At 39.8% G+C, this 16033-nt stretch overlaps 3 protein-coding genes and 1 long non-coding RNA gene across 7 annotated transcripts in view; 2 read left to right on the top strand and 2 right to left on the bottom strand.

Annotated features, from left to right (window-relative positions):
* LOC143369726 (meckelin) overlaps positions 1 to 16033 on the top strand; it is a 292527-nt gene that overhangs the window by 240226 nt on the left and 36268 nt on the right. The window lies entirely within an intron of this gene.
* The window catches only part of LOC143369795 (uncharacterized), a 281266-nt gene that overhangs the window by 219768 nt on the left and 45465 nt on the right, over positions 1 to 16033 (bottom strand). The gene's annotated exons all lie outside the window — the stretch shown is intronic.
* LOC143369822 (uncharacterized) overlaps positions 1 to 16033 on the top strand; it is a 106241-nt gene that overhangs the window by 34158 nt on the left and 56050 nt on the right. The gene's annotated exons all lie outside the window — the stretch shown is intronic.
* LOC143369770 (uncharacterized) overlaps positions 1 to 16033 on the bottom strand; it is a 36466-nt gene that overhangs the window by 8164 nt on the left and 12269 nt on the right. For 2 of the 4 annotated variants that reach the window (XM_076814126.1, XM_076814127.1), the window contains exons 2-3: positions 5679 to 5884; positions 3063 to 4136 (exon numbers count right to left, since the gene is read on the bottom strand). In XM_076814126.1, coding sequence (XP_076670241.1) covers positions 3418 to 4136; positions 5679 to 5859 — 900 coding nt within the window. In that variant the 5' untranslated portion in view covers positions 5860 to 5884 and the 3' untranslated portion in view covers positions 3063 to 3417. Of the gene's footprint in view, positions 1 to 3062; positions 4137 to 5678; positions 5885 to 6781; positions 6849 to 16033 lie in introns of those variants that run through there. The other 2 variants (XM_076814130.1, XM_076814131.1) reach the window with 2 other exon arrangements.

Genomic DNA, 16033 nt, shown 5'->3' on the forward strand with positions numbered 1-16033 from the left:
AGTTGTTATCGATTAATCCCCAGTCTTTGACGCACATACCAAAATTATTGTACCTGATATTTGAATCTGTTACATTGTACAAACTTATAGATGTTCTTGTGAGTACTGTGTTATTGTGATTAAGTAAAGCGATGGCTAATGAGGAGATACCTCTACGCTAAGATGACTCTTTTTTCTTGGGGTTTCCGGGGACCAGAAATTCTTTTCAGAGACCACCTATACATACTCCTCGCAGACTCGGTTATACTATTGCCAAATTAGTAGAACTTTAATACATAGCAAACTCGGGGCTCGGTTTCATATTGATTATTTTGTAACTTTAAAAAAGAAATACAAAATGGGCATTGGTGAAGTGAAGGGGGCGCTCCTCCCCCCTCCCCCGACACAGGAAAAAGAAATTAATCGATCGTCCAAAATTAAATTAGTATATTACAAAATGAAAATAAATTAAATTATGAAGTAATTCCGCATTACACGACCTCGGCTATATTGGTTCCCACCTACGTACATAAATTGTAATAACAAAAATTGTTTCACTATTTATTGCGCCCCCCCCCCCCCCCCCTCCCCCAAATGAAATATAAAGCTACGCCCATGAGAATGGGGGCTATTATCGAAGGACAAATCGTTAAATTTAGAATGGGTGACAAAATCGGGGACAACATCGGGGTAAATCGTGTTCCGGGGACTGTCCCCGGAAATCGAGGACCAATAGTCACCTTACTCTACGCCGCAACAATACTTTAATACTTTTTGTGGTCGAAAGTTTCCATTACATTAAGACTGGAAGGTCTCTAGCCGTATTACAAAAAGGCTATGAATTCTCAGCCCACTTGAAGTAAAATTTTTTGTAAAGAATTTTTTTACAATAAATCTGATTACTAAAATTGCCCTGCGACATATGTACATACATATTTATACGGCAAGCATGCATCAGGAAGATTTTTGTTTACACATGTATGGAAGAAAAAGTTACAGTTATTAGATTATAAACGGGGAACTTCAGCACACATCAAATAAAAATAGGAAGAGATACAAACATCTGATTAATTAAATGTGTGATTAAGCATGTCATATATGTATGTGTGACGTATTTAATAAAGCAGAATTTATTTATAAATAAGATAGCATAGAAATACATACAATGACGTTGAAATAATATGTTTCTTCGGCACACATTTCCCTTAAAGTGTTAATTATTACTTTGTCGTAATTTTAATTCTGGCGATAAAGGGAACTATAGAAACAAGGTAATTTTTTATGTGGCGTTATATATAATTACTGCATGTATTTATTTTATACGAAATGAATGAAAATAAGATATTGAAAATTTAATAACATACTAAATACATCTTACGTTCGGTCTTTTTAATAGATTAGGAACTATTGTAAATTGTACGTAAACACGGAATGCTCTTGTACTCATCTACCTTTTTCTGAATAATTCTTGTCAAGGAAATTCAATTATTTGTTGTATAAAGAAAAGTGATGATAACATTTGCTGTACAAACATTGAAAATTATTAAATTGAAATAAATGAATAATCAGGGAGTGATATTTTTGTTGTATAAGGGCGTCGGGAGACTTTTTTCCAGGCGGAGCAACTTTGGGATTATGGTTAAAAAAAACATACCCCTCTTGCTTTTTTTAACCCATTTCGTAGTGCCAATTTAATTAAAAATTTAAAATCGAAATTTAAAAATATCCCCTTTTTTAGTATAAACTTAATAAAGATCAGTTTTGAAAAAAAGAAACGATTTCTTTCGCAAAGTCCAGAGGGGGCAACTGACCCCTTTGCACCCCCCTCCGGACGCCCATGTTGTAATCACTTCCTGTGTAATAAAATGATTTACCAAAATTGGATTGAAAACAGATGTTTTGAATCTGTAGTTAAAGCATAAATGTGTTAACAGTCTTACGACGAAGGTTGTATATAAAATTAATTAATCGACAATCCTACAGCGATTAAACGTCTTCAGTGGAAATTCTACGATCGATGTTTCGTTGCGCATGTCAAAGAAAATTTATACAGTAAAACCTCGATGATCCGAATCAACTTTGACACACGGTATTCCGATAACTGCATTTTCATGTAAAGAAAGACTATTTATTTCCGAGTTATCCGATAGTGAACAAAAATATAAAACCTTAAACATAGGTTTAATAGTGTTTCAACTTTGCATTCCAGTTTCCTAAACTTTCAGAGTCGTCAATTTATTAACTTATTCGTTTAATGTCATTACAGTATTTCCTCGTTACGGGCTCGGTTTGCTGTACAGTGTACACGATACGGACTTTTCGCTATCCCCACCACTTCTGTCTCACTCTTGTCCGGCGAAGGTGAGAGCGAGATGGAACGAGAGCGAGCGAGAGGCCCTGTAAGCGAGCGAGGACGGTACGAGACAGACGACGCGTTGATCTTTTGTCTCGCTCCGTCTTTCGGACGCCTGACACTCTGTCCTTTGCGTGCGCGACGGGCGTGCGCGATGGTCGCAAGCGCTTACCGTGAGCCGGGCCTGCGCAAGACTTTGCGTCGCGGTTGTCGTGCTCACGGTAAGCGCTTGCGACCACCGCGCATGCTCGCCGCGCACGCAGTGTTCCATCTCGCTCCCCCCCTTCGGTCAGAATAGAAGCGTGAAACGATACGGGCCCAACGCCGGTCCCGACCAGCGAGCCGCTAAGAGGAAATACTGTATTTCGATGTCCGCACTTTCTATTCAGGTTTCATATCATTTCAAAGCCGTCTCCAAAGCAGTGAATATTTAAGAATGCGTACATTTGAATATTATTTCGTCGAGATTTCTATTCTTCCCCTTCCTCTTTCTCTTCACTCTTTTTTTCATGGCCGTACTAGCTTTAGGTAAATTGGGGAATACGAAAATCAACATAGCGTAGACAGTTATGTTCCTTCCTCAGAAAGCACTGTTCTAATAATCGAGGTTTTATTGTAGTTACATATTTCTTTCGATAGTACCTTACACCAGGGTACGTGAAAAAGTCAGAAGTATCTACATAATCTTAAGCACTTTTGGGTATAAAATAAGTGATGATTCAAGTTAAAATACACGTTTATGATATTGCTAGTGTATTTCTACTACATAAAATAATTTTGTACAAATATCCGTATAGGCTGTGTAATACAAATGTTTGTTCGTGTGAGCACGTCTACCGACAATCACAAGAGATTGGTCAAATATTAAAATGATATACGTACAAATATGAAATCACCGAAAGCAAGTGATTCTCAATTTACCAAAGTGAATGTACCGAGTCAAATAAATACCACCAGTATCACTCATGCAAATACTATACTATATTCTGGAAGGACTAATTATAAGTTCAATTAAACGAAATACAAGTCTTTGTTCTTGCTTTTTGATTTTGGGCTTCTCATCTAGATATAATTGACACGGACATTTAGAAGGCGACGTGCTTTTCAGAACGTTCGCGAACGGAAACCTTCTTGCTAAGAATAGATTGCTGTTGAATATTCTCCGTTTCAGTGGCGTTTTCGTTAATTAGCGCTCTAAGCGCAGCTGCTCTACGTTCCCTCTTCGCTTGTCTCTCAGCAAGTTCTTCCATTTCAGATTCCAAGTCATTTAAACGAGCTTTGGTTTGTTTGGCTCTAGTCGCGGCAGCGCTGACCGGTAGCAAATTCTCGTCATCGTTAATTAATTTCGACCACTTTGTAAGTGTCGATTTACTGTCGCTAATATGATCGATTTCATCGGCAAGCTTTGAACGTCTTTTGAATGTAGATTCCGCTTCCTCGATTGCTGACTTCATGTCTTGCATGTCTCTTCTCGAGTTCAGAGTGGTTTCCAGAAGATCCGGCTCCTGGCGCATACGCCGTGATTTTCCCAGCGCGACGTCGACTTCGTCTTCCAAGTTCATCGATGCCAATTTCGTTTTGAGCTGGTGCGTTGTCGCGGCTACATCGTTGGCGAAATTTTCAGCAAATCGACGTCGACTCCGCTGGCCACGGCTGTCGTAGACGATCTCCTCGTTTTCAGGGAACAACGTGTCGGTGGCCAGGGAACTGAGTGGTAATTGAGGGGTGCGAATCGGGGAATCTAGTTCAAGGTCAAGGTCACGGCCAAAGGAACTGTTGCGAGGATCGGAGAGGTCACGCGAGCCTGTAAAAACGGATACCTCAAGATGTGTTTCACTCATAGGGAACTGTATTTTGGGCTCTAAGTGATTCAAATTCTAGCTTTCAGAAATGGCACTGTTGCAACGATGTAAGTCTCTACATTAGAAATTTTCTGTAGCAGAGAAGCTAAACACAAGTTTATATTTTAATAATAAATAAACGACTGTATTGGAAACTTCTTTGATTATATATGTTAATCGACTGCTTGTATCAGCTGGGTTCATTTCTCCATTGTTTTAATAACGATACATATATACGTAAATGCATACACGTAGCAGGCAAATCGTTTACTGAAATATTAGTTGGATGATATATGTTTCTGTAACATAATTCACAGAATTTCTATTCATACACATACATTTTTTTACGTGTACATAGCAATGAAACTTAGTGTGTTCATTAATCGCCTCTGATGGTTGAATAAAATTTTGCTTGTCTGTATGGAACTCTTATTGCCATTGTATTGACTTCCCAATAGTACGTATGCAAGAATTGCAAGAAATAGGACATTTAAAAACTGAAGTGTATATTAACACATGAATTTCAATAACTTGTTTATAATAAAAATACATTTACATAAATTACATTTCACAGATAATTAATGTCGTCAAACAGTTCTTCATTCTTGGTAATAATTGTATCATTACATTTGTGTATTTGGAGTAGAAGATAATTATAATACTGTGTAATGCCAATAATTTCATTGTTCGTATAGCATAAAATTTATTGATGAACCGACGATTCTTTTATAACGTTACACTCAGTTTAACAGAGCAGGTTTATGTGATCTTCGCTTTTAAAAGAATGAGATTTCCAAAGCTTGTTCAACCTAATGCAATCTCATATATTACATAGACATTACGTAACAATAAATTCTACTAGCTTACATTGATATATTGAGAACAGTTATCGACTACAACATTAATTCGTTTAACGCTTAATAAATTCTTTATACATGTAGTAAAATACGTATATTGTTTAGCAGGTAGAATGATACAAGAATTACGACTATGTGGTAAGAGTAAAAATATGGACAACCACGCTATAAATATACATGCTGTGTACGAAGTGTAGAAATGGCAATTTGAAAATTTCATTGGAATAAAAATATTCCCTCCACGAAGTACCGAATTCTATTTCTGATATATACTCAAAGATAATGTTTAAATAGTATAGAAACGTTATTACTCGTGTCATAGGATATAATAAATCATTAGACGGTTCTGCTTCGTGTTACGATTTTATTTTATTTCGTTACGTATGCGAAAGATTCTGTACGGTGCTTCTTTACGGGGGTGAGATTTGTTGTGACTGTAACACTGGACTGAAGAGATAGTACATTCAATTCCTTTCACATCAGGATTTGGTTTCAACATGCCACTCGTGAAATATCAAGGAGGTCAAAGATAGTTTAGCATTTTCTTATTGAAAAGCTACTGGCTACATTTATATAATGATTAAGGAAAGAGGGAGTAGGATACGTTCACCCCTTAAAACCATTTTGGAAAACGACTGAAGATGTTACCGATGTCATTTCGACGGGCCGCGATCTCATCGGCTAACGAAGTTCTTGGTTCGGAGAAAAGCGGTCGGGAGCTGTATTTCCGATCTAAATGATCAACCATTGGCTTATAGTACGATTCTCCTTTATCGTAGTTGCACCCATAGACACGCGTGCGCGGCCTGCTGAGGATTGGCCTCGACATTTTCACAGTATTGCTCCTTCGTCACCTGGAATTTAAGTAAGTCACCGCAAATATTAATCAAATGAAATGCTGCGAGCGTACAGAGAGTATTAAAAACAATGATTCTAGCCACGGCCTTCTGTAGTACAGGCCGGAACGTAGTGAATTTGGCAACGCTGTCATCAGTCCCACTTGAACTTTTCTGAAGCCTTTCGCGCGCTATGTCACGACCGGCTCTGGTACCGGTCGGAACATAGTCATCGGACTGATGGTTGTTCGAAATGCGGTGTTGCAACATCGTAGTGTCCGGCCTGTACTACAGACGACCGTGCTCTAGCATATAGTTGTTATGACTTCTCTACTTATTTCCTTCGTTGTCATAAATAGTAGGGCGTAGTCTATAAAAATTATCCTACTTTGGGAACTATCAGTTTTCTGAAGATGAAGTTGTTTGCATTATGAAGAACATCGCACATAGTATAAAATAAACATTTCCTTCGAAAATCATGACTTGACGAACTTAATGTACAATAAAAAATAAATGCTTTGTAAAATTTAAAGAAGTTTGTATACGTGAACCTCTATAAAAAAAGTTGATAAATTTGTGTAGGAAGAAAATTGAGGAAAGCCTGGATTGTGGAAGCGTTATTTTTATACCTGTGTAGTAATGGATATTTGACGTTTTTGTTTTTCAGAAAGATGCAAACATGTATTTATTATTAGAATTGATACTACGTACATAAAGACTGCGCTCAAAGTTGTACTTTAGGGTTACAGGATCGAAACTATTTTATTCGATGGAACAAAGATGTGTATTTATTAAATATTTTTGAATTTTTTAAAAAAAAGTCACTGGCAGATACACGATAGTTTGAAATATTTATTTTTACAAAACAAATGTTAGGTATCCAAAAAAGTTTGTACGATTTTGCTGGAACGGTACCTTTCAAACACATGCTGACCCAATATGATGATAATTGTGCCTTTAAAAGTACCTGAAATCGTTGTACAAGGAAAAGGAGTATAAGTTGGTTAGAGATAATTATCCAAAATATGTAAACGTGTTGGTTATAAGAGTGGAAACTGGATGTAGGGTAGACCGGGGTGAATCGGATCAAAATAAGAGTTTAGTCCATATTCCTTAAATCGCGATAGGAATGAGCATTCCGATCGTTCGTAGTACCTCACCCCTCTCCTCCGCACCCACCACAATAGCCCGTCAATTGTTCTAAGTCATTCTTTAGAGCTGGCATACGTTTTCAGTGACATGGACGCGTGCGAACGTTACAATTTTGGTCCGAATCTAACTGACGCGATCTGCAATTTCGTATTTAAAATAAAAAGTAAGCTTGAAAAATCAAATGTGTCTATTGTGATTGTCTTGGTGTCCAAGTTTAGTATTTGATGTATTCCAGACTATCATAATATGTTTATTAGGCCGTCCCGAAAAATTGAAAATGATTGTTGCGTTAGGCCTTAGTGCAGGGAAGTTGTGTCCTGGGATCAATAACAACTGTGTGGAATTTCAGCCCTGTGAGTTAATATCTTCTGTTCCGGCAAGAGCTTTGAAATTTCGAAATTTAAGTAAAAAATATATAAATGATCTTGTAGTCCTCCTATCCCTTCCCAAGCGAAATTTGATAAAAATGTCCTAATCGCGAATGGATACTCGAAGTCGGGGTTATAGACTTGATGAAGTGGTGACATGAGATTTGTACTCAAAGGCTGGCATATGACTGCGCGACTCAAGGGTGACCCGAGTGAAGCCATCCCTTGCGTCGGCTGCAATTATTTTGCTGGTTGCCTCTGTTACGAGCTTTACGAGCTTGCTGCCAGCACTTTGCGCACAGCATGTACTCTGATGTCTGTCATCGACAGTTGTCTGTCATCAGTTACCATAGCCAAAAGAACATTTTCTGATAAGGCGAAGTTATTTGAAATTATCTTATCAATGATTGACCTGCATTTCTTGGCTAAGTAACGTGAGGATTGTATAATATAATATAATGTTGCGCCGGGGTGTCTCCCCGCTGGCCGCCCCGGCGCGAAAGAGACAATAATATACGGGCGTACACACTGCACAACTATATTTCAGTAGTAGCTATAGGTTTACAATGGTACAAGCTAAACCCCTACGTCCGAACGCTATGGCGTTTGGTACAAAATAGTCCCTCTGGTCGATATGCCGATCGTCCTTCCAGGGAGCCGACCTTCTCTCTTCAGTTGCGAGTGCCAGCAGGCCATGCACGGGCCTACACCCGATGCTCGCAACAATATAATATAATATAATATATTTGGCTATGTTAACTGATGACAGAGACAACATCAGAGAACTTGCTGTGCGTATCGTGCTGTCAGCACGTGGGAACTAAAGTCGGTAGAAATCCGAAAATGGTCTCCACCTTCGTTGAATTTTGATGCTATCGATTATACTGACTTGATCAATTGGGACGTATGCCCAATAACTTTACCATGTATATTGGACTCGGTTGAAACCATCTCCCTGAAAAAAATGCTGGAGGACGAAGGGATCCCCAAATCCTGGGACTTCGAGGCACACCCTTGCCACACTCAGGCTGTGGAGCGTATGGAACTCGAAACAGAGGCATCCAGCAAAATAATTGGAGCCAACGCAAGGGATGGCTTCATTCGAGTCACCCTTGAGTCGCGCAGTCATATGCCAGCCTTTGAGTGCAAATCTCATGTTTCCACTTCATCAAGTCTATAAACCCGACGTCGAGTATCCTTCCGCGGTTAGGACATTTTTATCAAATTTCGCCTTCTAGTCCACAAGGTGGTTGGAATGGGGAAAGGAGGAACTCCACAAGCAGCCACATTTACGCGATGAGTTCTGACTCACTCTGTTGCCAGCTGGGTGGGAGGAGGGCTGCAAGATAATTTTTCTACTTTTTACTCGAATTTCGAAATTTCAAGGCTCTTGCCGGAACAGAAGATATTAACTCACAGGGCTGAAATTTTGCACAGTTGTTATTGATCCCAAGACACAACTTTCCCGCACTAAGGCCTAACGCGACAATCATTTTCATTTTTTTCGGGACGACCTAATGTTTATGTAATCTACACTTAATGTGGATGTTCGTTTGTTAGCAAAATCTTTCCAGAGGCTTTTTTCGTACTTCCCGATGACCTACAAGGTTCAGATTCGGCATGAAGTTTCCTCGGCACCCGAAGATGCCGTAGAACTAACTTGTGGTCTAAAACAGGTTTTTATGTACAATGTAGTAGCCGTTACTGCATTGTATCTAGGCCCGCACGCGGGTCGAGCTCGAACTAAATGACGAAGCGAGACATAGTACCTATCATGCTTTCTCTCTTTCGTAGCCGACGGTTACTTCGTGTCGACTCTTTCGTCCTCTATCGCTCGCTCACGAGTTCTCTCACTCTCGACCGAAGGATTCCAAGAAGTGGTGGAGATACAAACGCGCGCTCAACGCAGAGTCGAAATGCGTCCTTTATTTGGACTCTCATGGAGGCAAACGAAAAAACGCTGTTGTAAGAGTGAATATGCTCCACAAATTTCTTTGATTCGGGGTCTTTGTCACACATTAGTTGCTGTAATAATATCGAGAATTATTTCGTTTCTAGGGCGGAGGGTCTCGAATGTAGCCGGGCAATGAATCTGGGCACGTATATGACTTAGGCCCCTCGAAATGCCCTTCAGGAGACCAATTAGACAGGTACCCTTCTGGTACGCAAAAGTTGTAAAATTTCGCAGCGAAAATTGTTTCTAGGGGAGTTTCCAACAAAAATTGTGGTTATCTTACGCGTCTTATTATATAGGATAGTAATGCCTGGGGAAGACAGGGTGCAAAACTAGTACTTATATATGGGGCTAATCGGATCACGTTATTTGGGGCGAATCGGACACTCTTTATTTTCATTTGAGTTTTTTTATGATTTTAAATATGATAATTGTTTATATACAGATGGTTCGTACGTGCATAAAAAAGACCAATCAGGGGTCATAGTGTCCAAAAGAAAAAAAAGGAATCTGTGATAAAAGTTAAATCTAAAGAAATGACGAAAAAAAAATTAATTAATTAATGGTCTTAAGAAGATAGCATTGTATTTACTCTGGTGAAAAATTAACTCGTCCAGTTTCAGAAGATTGTCTGAGAAGAATGGTGCCACGAGAATAATTCTACTGATAGAGGCGGCAAAAAACGGCAATATCCTTCCGACCTGTGTGCTAAGTAGTGCCACTTGACTTCACTGTCATTAAATTAGATTTGTTTAAGTTGTTTCTAAAGATTTCATTATGAAAATTTCAGTTATTTCAGAAATTTATGGGTTATCCGATTCGCCCCAAGTTTCGGGGTGAATCGGATATTTCTCACTTTTTGGTTTTTTGTTTGCAGAAGAAAGATTTTTAAGTTTGATTTTACTTTCTATTATTAATCTTGAAGCCAAAGGTGAAAAATAGTTTTTTAATGTTTGACTATTATTTTTTTAACGTCAAACACAAAGTGATCCGATTCGCCCCCGGTCTACCCTAGGTGGGGCAAGTAAAACAGTTGTCTGGCATTTAGAGAAAATACTGTGTATAAATGAATGTACAGCTTGTCATTTTCAAAGTTTAGCAATGGTATACAGGGTGTGCCACTTAAGGAACATCTAAATTATTTCCGCTGTTATTGAAAGTAAGAAAGAATCACGGAGTGAAGGAGTTTATATGGAGCGAATTCCACTTACGCCCAAATCGCCTTTTGAGACACCCTGTATATAAGAGTCAAAGTATGTATGTTTGTTGGATTAAAGGGCTTCTATACCGTTCAACGTATCCGCATAAAATTTAGCACGAATATTCTTCGGCGCCCTAGACAAAATATTTTGGGGACCGCACTCTCAGCGACCACCCCTAAAGCTCACCCCCTCTTAAGCCCAAGCAATTTTTTGTGTTATTGCTCAATAATTTTCAATACTTTTAAGGAGAAATATGTGAGGAACATTGATTCTTCCCATATTCCCCCTTAAAAATAAAATAAATAAATATGACCTTTTAAAAAAGTAAAAAATGTCTAGATCTTCCTTCTATATCGTATACAAACGCTCAATACTCTAGGGGATGATTCTGGAGATCAAATTCAGACGAAAATATAGAATACAATTTTTTAAGGCACTCGGTAATTAATCGGTGCACTCGTATTTATCTGAAATTCAAAGTCAATTTTCTCGTAAACGAAGAGCGATATTAAAAAATTTGATTGTATATTTTCGTCTGGCTTTGGACTGTAGAATCATCCCCTAGAGTATTGACCATCGGTAATGAAACACCCTGTATATAAAATAGAATGTGTGTCTGTATATTTCCTATTACCTCCTAAACCCTTTAGCCGATCTGGACAAAACTTTGCATAATTACTCTCTAGCACCCTGCGGAAAATATGGGCTACCATCAAATCTAGACACCCCATCCCTTCCCCCGTATTTCACCCTCTTGACACTCCGTGATAATCGAAGTTTTACCCGGGCAATGCCGGGTGCTTTGAGCTAATATTTAATAAGAAAAATAGAAAATGTGTACCATCATTCTGAAGTGCAAGGCAGTTAAATGTGCTTGCATTATTAATCGCTCCATTGTGCTGGTATAAGTATGTGGATCGTGTAGGTATGGGTTTAAAGGCGTATGTAAATAATTGAAGAATGATTGAACATGTTTGATTTTACACTGTCACTCTTAAGGCTTGCGCAATTATACCGGCGGTCTATATCAGGGTTGACTAACTGATGGCTCGCGAGCCACCGGGGGCACCTCCGCCTTGCTGCCACGGTGAACGGCCCCCTCCATACCTCCCAGACTTTGACGATCGCAGTTAAAAAGAGAAGGAAAGAAGAAGGAATCGCCTGTGATCGTCAGAGTCTGATCGGTATGGAGAGGGGGCCGTTCAGCGTGGCAGCTAGTGATCCTCTAGGGAGTGATCGGTATAACCGCAGCCATTTTGGAGCAAAACCGGAAATAACATAACCTAAACGTTTATCTGTAACTTTCTATCAGTATTTCTCTGTCTTTCTGTCTCTTTCTACCAGTATTTCTGTCTCTTTCTTTTTTACAGTTTCTTTCTCTGTCTACTTCCGCTTTTGCTCCAAATCGCGGCAACCAATCAGCGATGATACACGTTGTTCCGATCACACCCTAGAGGATCACTAGTGGCAGCAAAGCGGAGGTGCCCCCGATGGCTCGCGAGCCACCAGTTAGTCAACCCTGGTCTATATTGTTGCTTGACATTACGAGTGTTTATAAAAATGTGGGACATTATTCAGGATCAGACTACTCGCCAAAATAATAAAACATATGAGCATTTTTATGTTTCATAAAACACGGATCCGGACTACGTAGATATTGAAATGGCATTTAACGAAGCCCAACTGTGTTTCCGCGGATCGGTATATTGATTTCGCCATTGTTTTTTAAAGGCGAGGAGCAAAGGATATGAATGAAAATATAGTATGCTACTTAACTGAACTGTTACCCGGTTTCACTCGGAAATTATTTATGATGTTTCCAAAATAAAAAGCCTAAAAAATAAAGGCTGTACTTCCAAAAGGGACCGGTGGCCGATCGAGATGAAACTTGGTGGGTATTACGAGGGGTGTGGAAAGACCCCAAATATAAAATTTTAGCTTCGGATATTAATGCGTTCAAAAGATACAGGGGTAATTGTGCATAAAAGGGTACACCTTACCGATCTTTTTTAACCACTTTACCACGGTCCCCCCTGTTAACAATATTTCTGTTGACTTATACCGTCGCAACGCATTCCACTCTCCAACTTGTCCCGGGTATTAGTATTGGTTGGGGCTAGATTAGTGCGGGGGCGCGCGCCCGCTCGCGGGCGTGTGAAGCATGGTAGCGAACCGATATGTGAGTTTGGCGATGCTTAAAATGACTGTGGTTAGAAGCATCGCGCGGCGGCGTGCAACGTGCAACAATTGTTGTTTGAAGAAACGCGAGACAGTTCTAATTGTGTCGTGGAGCGTGCTCTACCGTTTATTCGTTTCTGTTTATTCAATCGTTCTAATGGCGTTGCCAGACCTAAATAACCCTCTTCAGGGACATTGGAATCTAGAAAGGCTTGTTTTAGAGGTATTAGTGTCACGAGAGAGGTGTATCTTGTTGTGTCAAAGTGTTGGACTATTACCATCCATGCGAAAATTCACGTGATTTAAATCGATTACGCTAAGATTTTTGGTTGGAGGAGCTAAATTTTATTAAATTTCGTTGTTTGGCGATGCTCAAAATGAGACTGAGGCACCAAATTTCAAAATGAAAAAATTGGGGGACGGGAGGATTCCCGGGCAAGAGGGCCTGCACCAACGTCCAAAAAAATATCCCCTAAAAAAAATCTACAACATTTTTGTATTAATATTTCGGAAACTAATAAATACCCGAAGCTACAATTTTAGATTTAAAATCCACAGCCACTCCCCACCCTCTCCCCAAACCTCATCTCGATCGGCCACCGGTCCCTTTCGGAATAATATCCAAAATAAAATAAATAACCTATAATCTAATCTAGGACATAAGTAATGTATATTCAAAATTTCATTGAAATCCGTTTAGCCATTTAGGCGTGAAAAAGGGACAAACAAACAGACAACGTTTCACTTTTATACATTAGTAGGGATAGGGATTAGGCCAACTGATGAACACGCCTGTCAGCCAGTTGCCCTTTAATAAGCAGTCCGGACTGGTGTTTTACGGAATGTAAAAATGCTTATAACTGCAAACCTAAGAATTATCTATAAATTTAATTCTTTTGGTGAGTAAACCCCATCCCGAAAAAATGTCCCATATTTTTATAAACACCCTGTATGTGGAGACACCTGATTGGACACAATAAACCCCCTTGTGTATCTCAAGCAGTATGAAGTGTGAAACCCTTGTTTTGACCACTGAATCCACCAGCCAGTACCACATAACACAATCAGACATGTATAAAAGAAGACTCATATTCCCATTGCTTTCGACCTGAGCATAATTTCTCTTTGGTGGACCAACAATTTTCGCATTGGCTCGAGCCATGCGGCGAACGGCCCAAAGGACTTCGCATGCCTCAAAATGACGTCCACAATTGCATGCTCATTCGGCCTCGGCTTGCCTCATTCGCGTTCGTGCTCAAGTCTGTACGCAGCCTGAGGTTAGCGAAGACGTCGTTGGCTGCTGTTCTCACCTTAATTAGAATATTAATTCTAATGATACTTTGACCTTGCTCGATAGCAATCTTTGACTGACTTGCCTACCCACTTTCTCTCTAATTATTTTATAGGTGAATCATTTGCCCGAAGAAAATGAGAATGAAACGTAACACTCACATGTGTTTAATCATTGTCACGTTTTCATAGTTGCATACGTTTTTTATAACATTCCTATCGTATGTTGGATACATTTTCAGTTTCCCAGTTTGTTGGATTATATTCTCTTGATTCCTTAAAACATGTTCTTAAATTTTTTGTAAGAATTTTATTTTTTGTCCCATGTGGTACTCAAAATGGCCATTTTTTACCATTCTCCTGTCATTGCAGTAAGTTCTCGATAGAAGAAACTCACTCGGGACCGGATCGTTCCTTATATCGTGTGGGGCTACATTTTGTCACCCCATTTGTCACTGCCTCTTATTGATATGAGATACCGTCGGCTCGGTTTTCTGTTCCGTCGACATCGGTGGTTAAAGAAAAGGACAGTGAGTGGAAAAAAGAGAGCAAACAAGAAAGAAGTAAGAGGGAGTCAGAGAAAAGAAAAGTGAGCGAGATATACACAGATTTTTTGTCTGGTCTGGTCATTTAAAGATCCCACGGATCTTACGATTTTTCGTACAATTCGGCATGGGGAAGTAATTAAAAATTATATAATCACATTGTGTTTGATCCTATATTCATCAGCAAAATTTCATCAGTGTCCAAAATATTTTCATAACAATAGAAAAAAAAATGTTAATAGTAGATGACTTATTGTCGCTGCACACTTCGGTTCTCAAATGCCAGCCATCGCCCCTCACTTCGAAGGAGGCAGCTGGTTACCAGGAAATTTCCACATTTGGAGGGGATAAACATTGTTTTATACTGAAGAGAAGCTCTGTTCGGTATATCGAGAAATTACTGTACCTAGTATGTGATCCATCTTTACCGAGGTACATTACTTCACCCGATACTGGCTGCCGTACATACATGTTGCAACAGCCAGAACCGAGTAAGTTGACTGTACAGGCAGTGAATTTATATCCCTCGAACCGATCACAAACACACGTTGTAAGAGCCAAACCCTCCAAGGCGAGATACGTCTCTCCCTTCCGCATATACAGGGTGTTCGGCAAGAGCTGTCAGAAACTTTAAAGGGAGATTCAGCTTGCTAAGATTAGAGGAAACTCAAGAATGACGAATTTACGTTTGAAGCTTCGATTCTGAATTACTAATTGTTGAAGATCACACACGCAAATTCTTCATGCAAATAGACATCGGAAAGTCCTTTACTGTTTTGGGATCCGAGGCTTCGTTCTCGAGATATCAACAGTTTTGAATATTAGCAGTGTAACTTCCGAACCGCGCAGTTTAAAGCCGAGTCAGCTGAGCGCGCAGCAGCGTACGCTCGCACGCGTGTATAGAAATAAGTTCAGACAGTCAATAAGCCGACCGCGCTGTGTTCAATTTCACAGTTTTCGGACTGTGTGTGTGTCTGTATCCACGCGAGCCTCCTGCATCTGCGTGCGAGCAGTCACTACTCCGCGCTCAGCTGTCTTAGCTTTCAACTACGCTTCAAGTTCCTCGCATCAGACGCTTTCTATATAACACCGAAACGAAGCCTGACACGCAATTTCGTAATTCTTAGTTTTCGTCTTATTTTGTCATGTAAAATCACCCCCTAAAGTTTCTGACACCTGTTGCCAAACACTCTGTATATGTATGTAAAGAAAAGCAGGTCAACCTGCCTACGTGTGACGCACTCATAGATTTTGACCACGGTGTAATAGACAGGTGTTCCGACTCCTGTCCAGAATGTGTGACTTTTTTGTCCTAATTCTTCGGGCGGCCGGCAGATTTCGTAGCTGTTGTAAAGGCATTTACATATATATACAGGCCTGGTATGGAATTCCTACTCGTAGTGTGGAAGGGGAACACGCCACGCATGCGCGTGATGACCCCGTGACGTCAAACCAATCGACGCCAAGGTTCAGTCAAA

The sequence above is a fragment of the Andrena cerasifolii genome, chromosome 6 (genome assembly GCF_050908995.1).
Source record: "Andrena cerasifolii isolate SP2316 chromosome 6, iyAndCera1_principal, whole genome shotgun sequence".
Taxonomy (NCBI): Eukaryota; Metazoa; Arthropoda; class Insecta; order Hymenoptera; family Andrenidae; genus Andrena; species Andrena cerasifolii.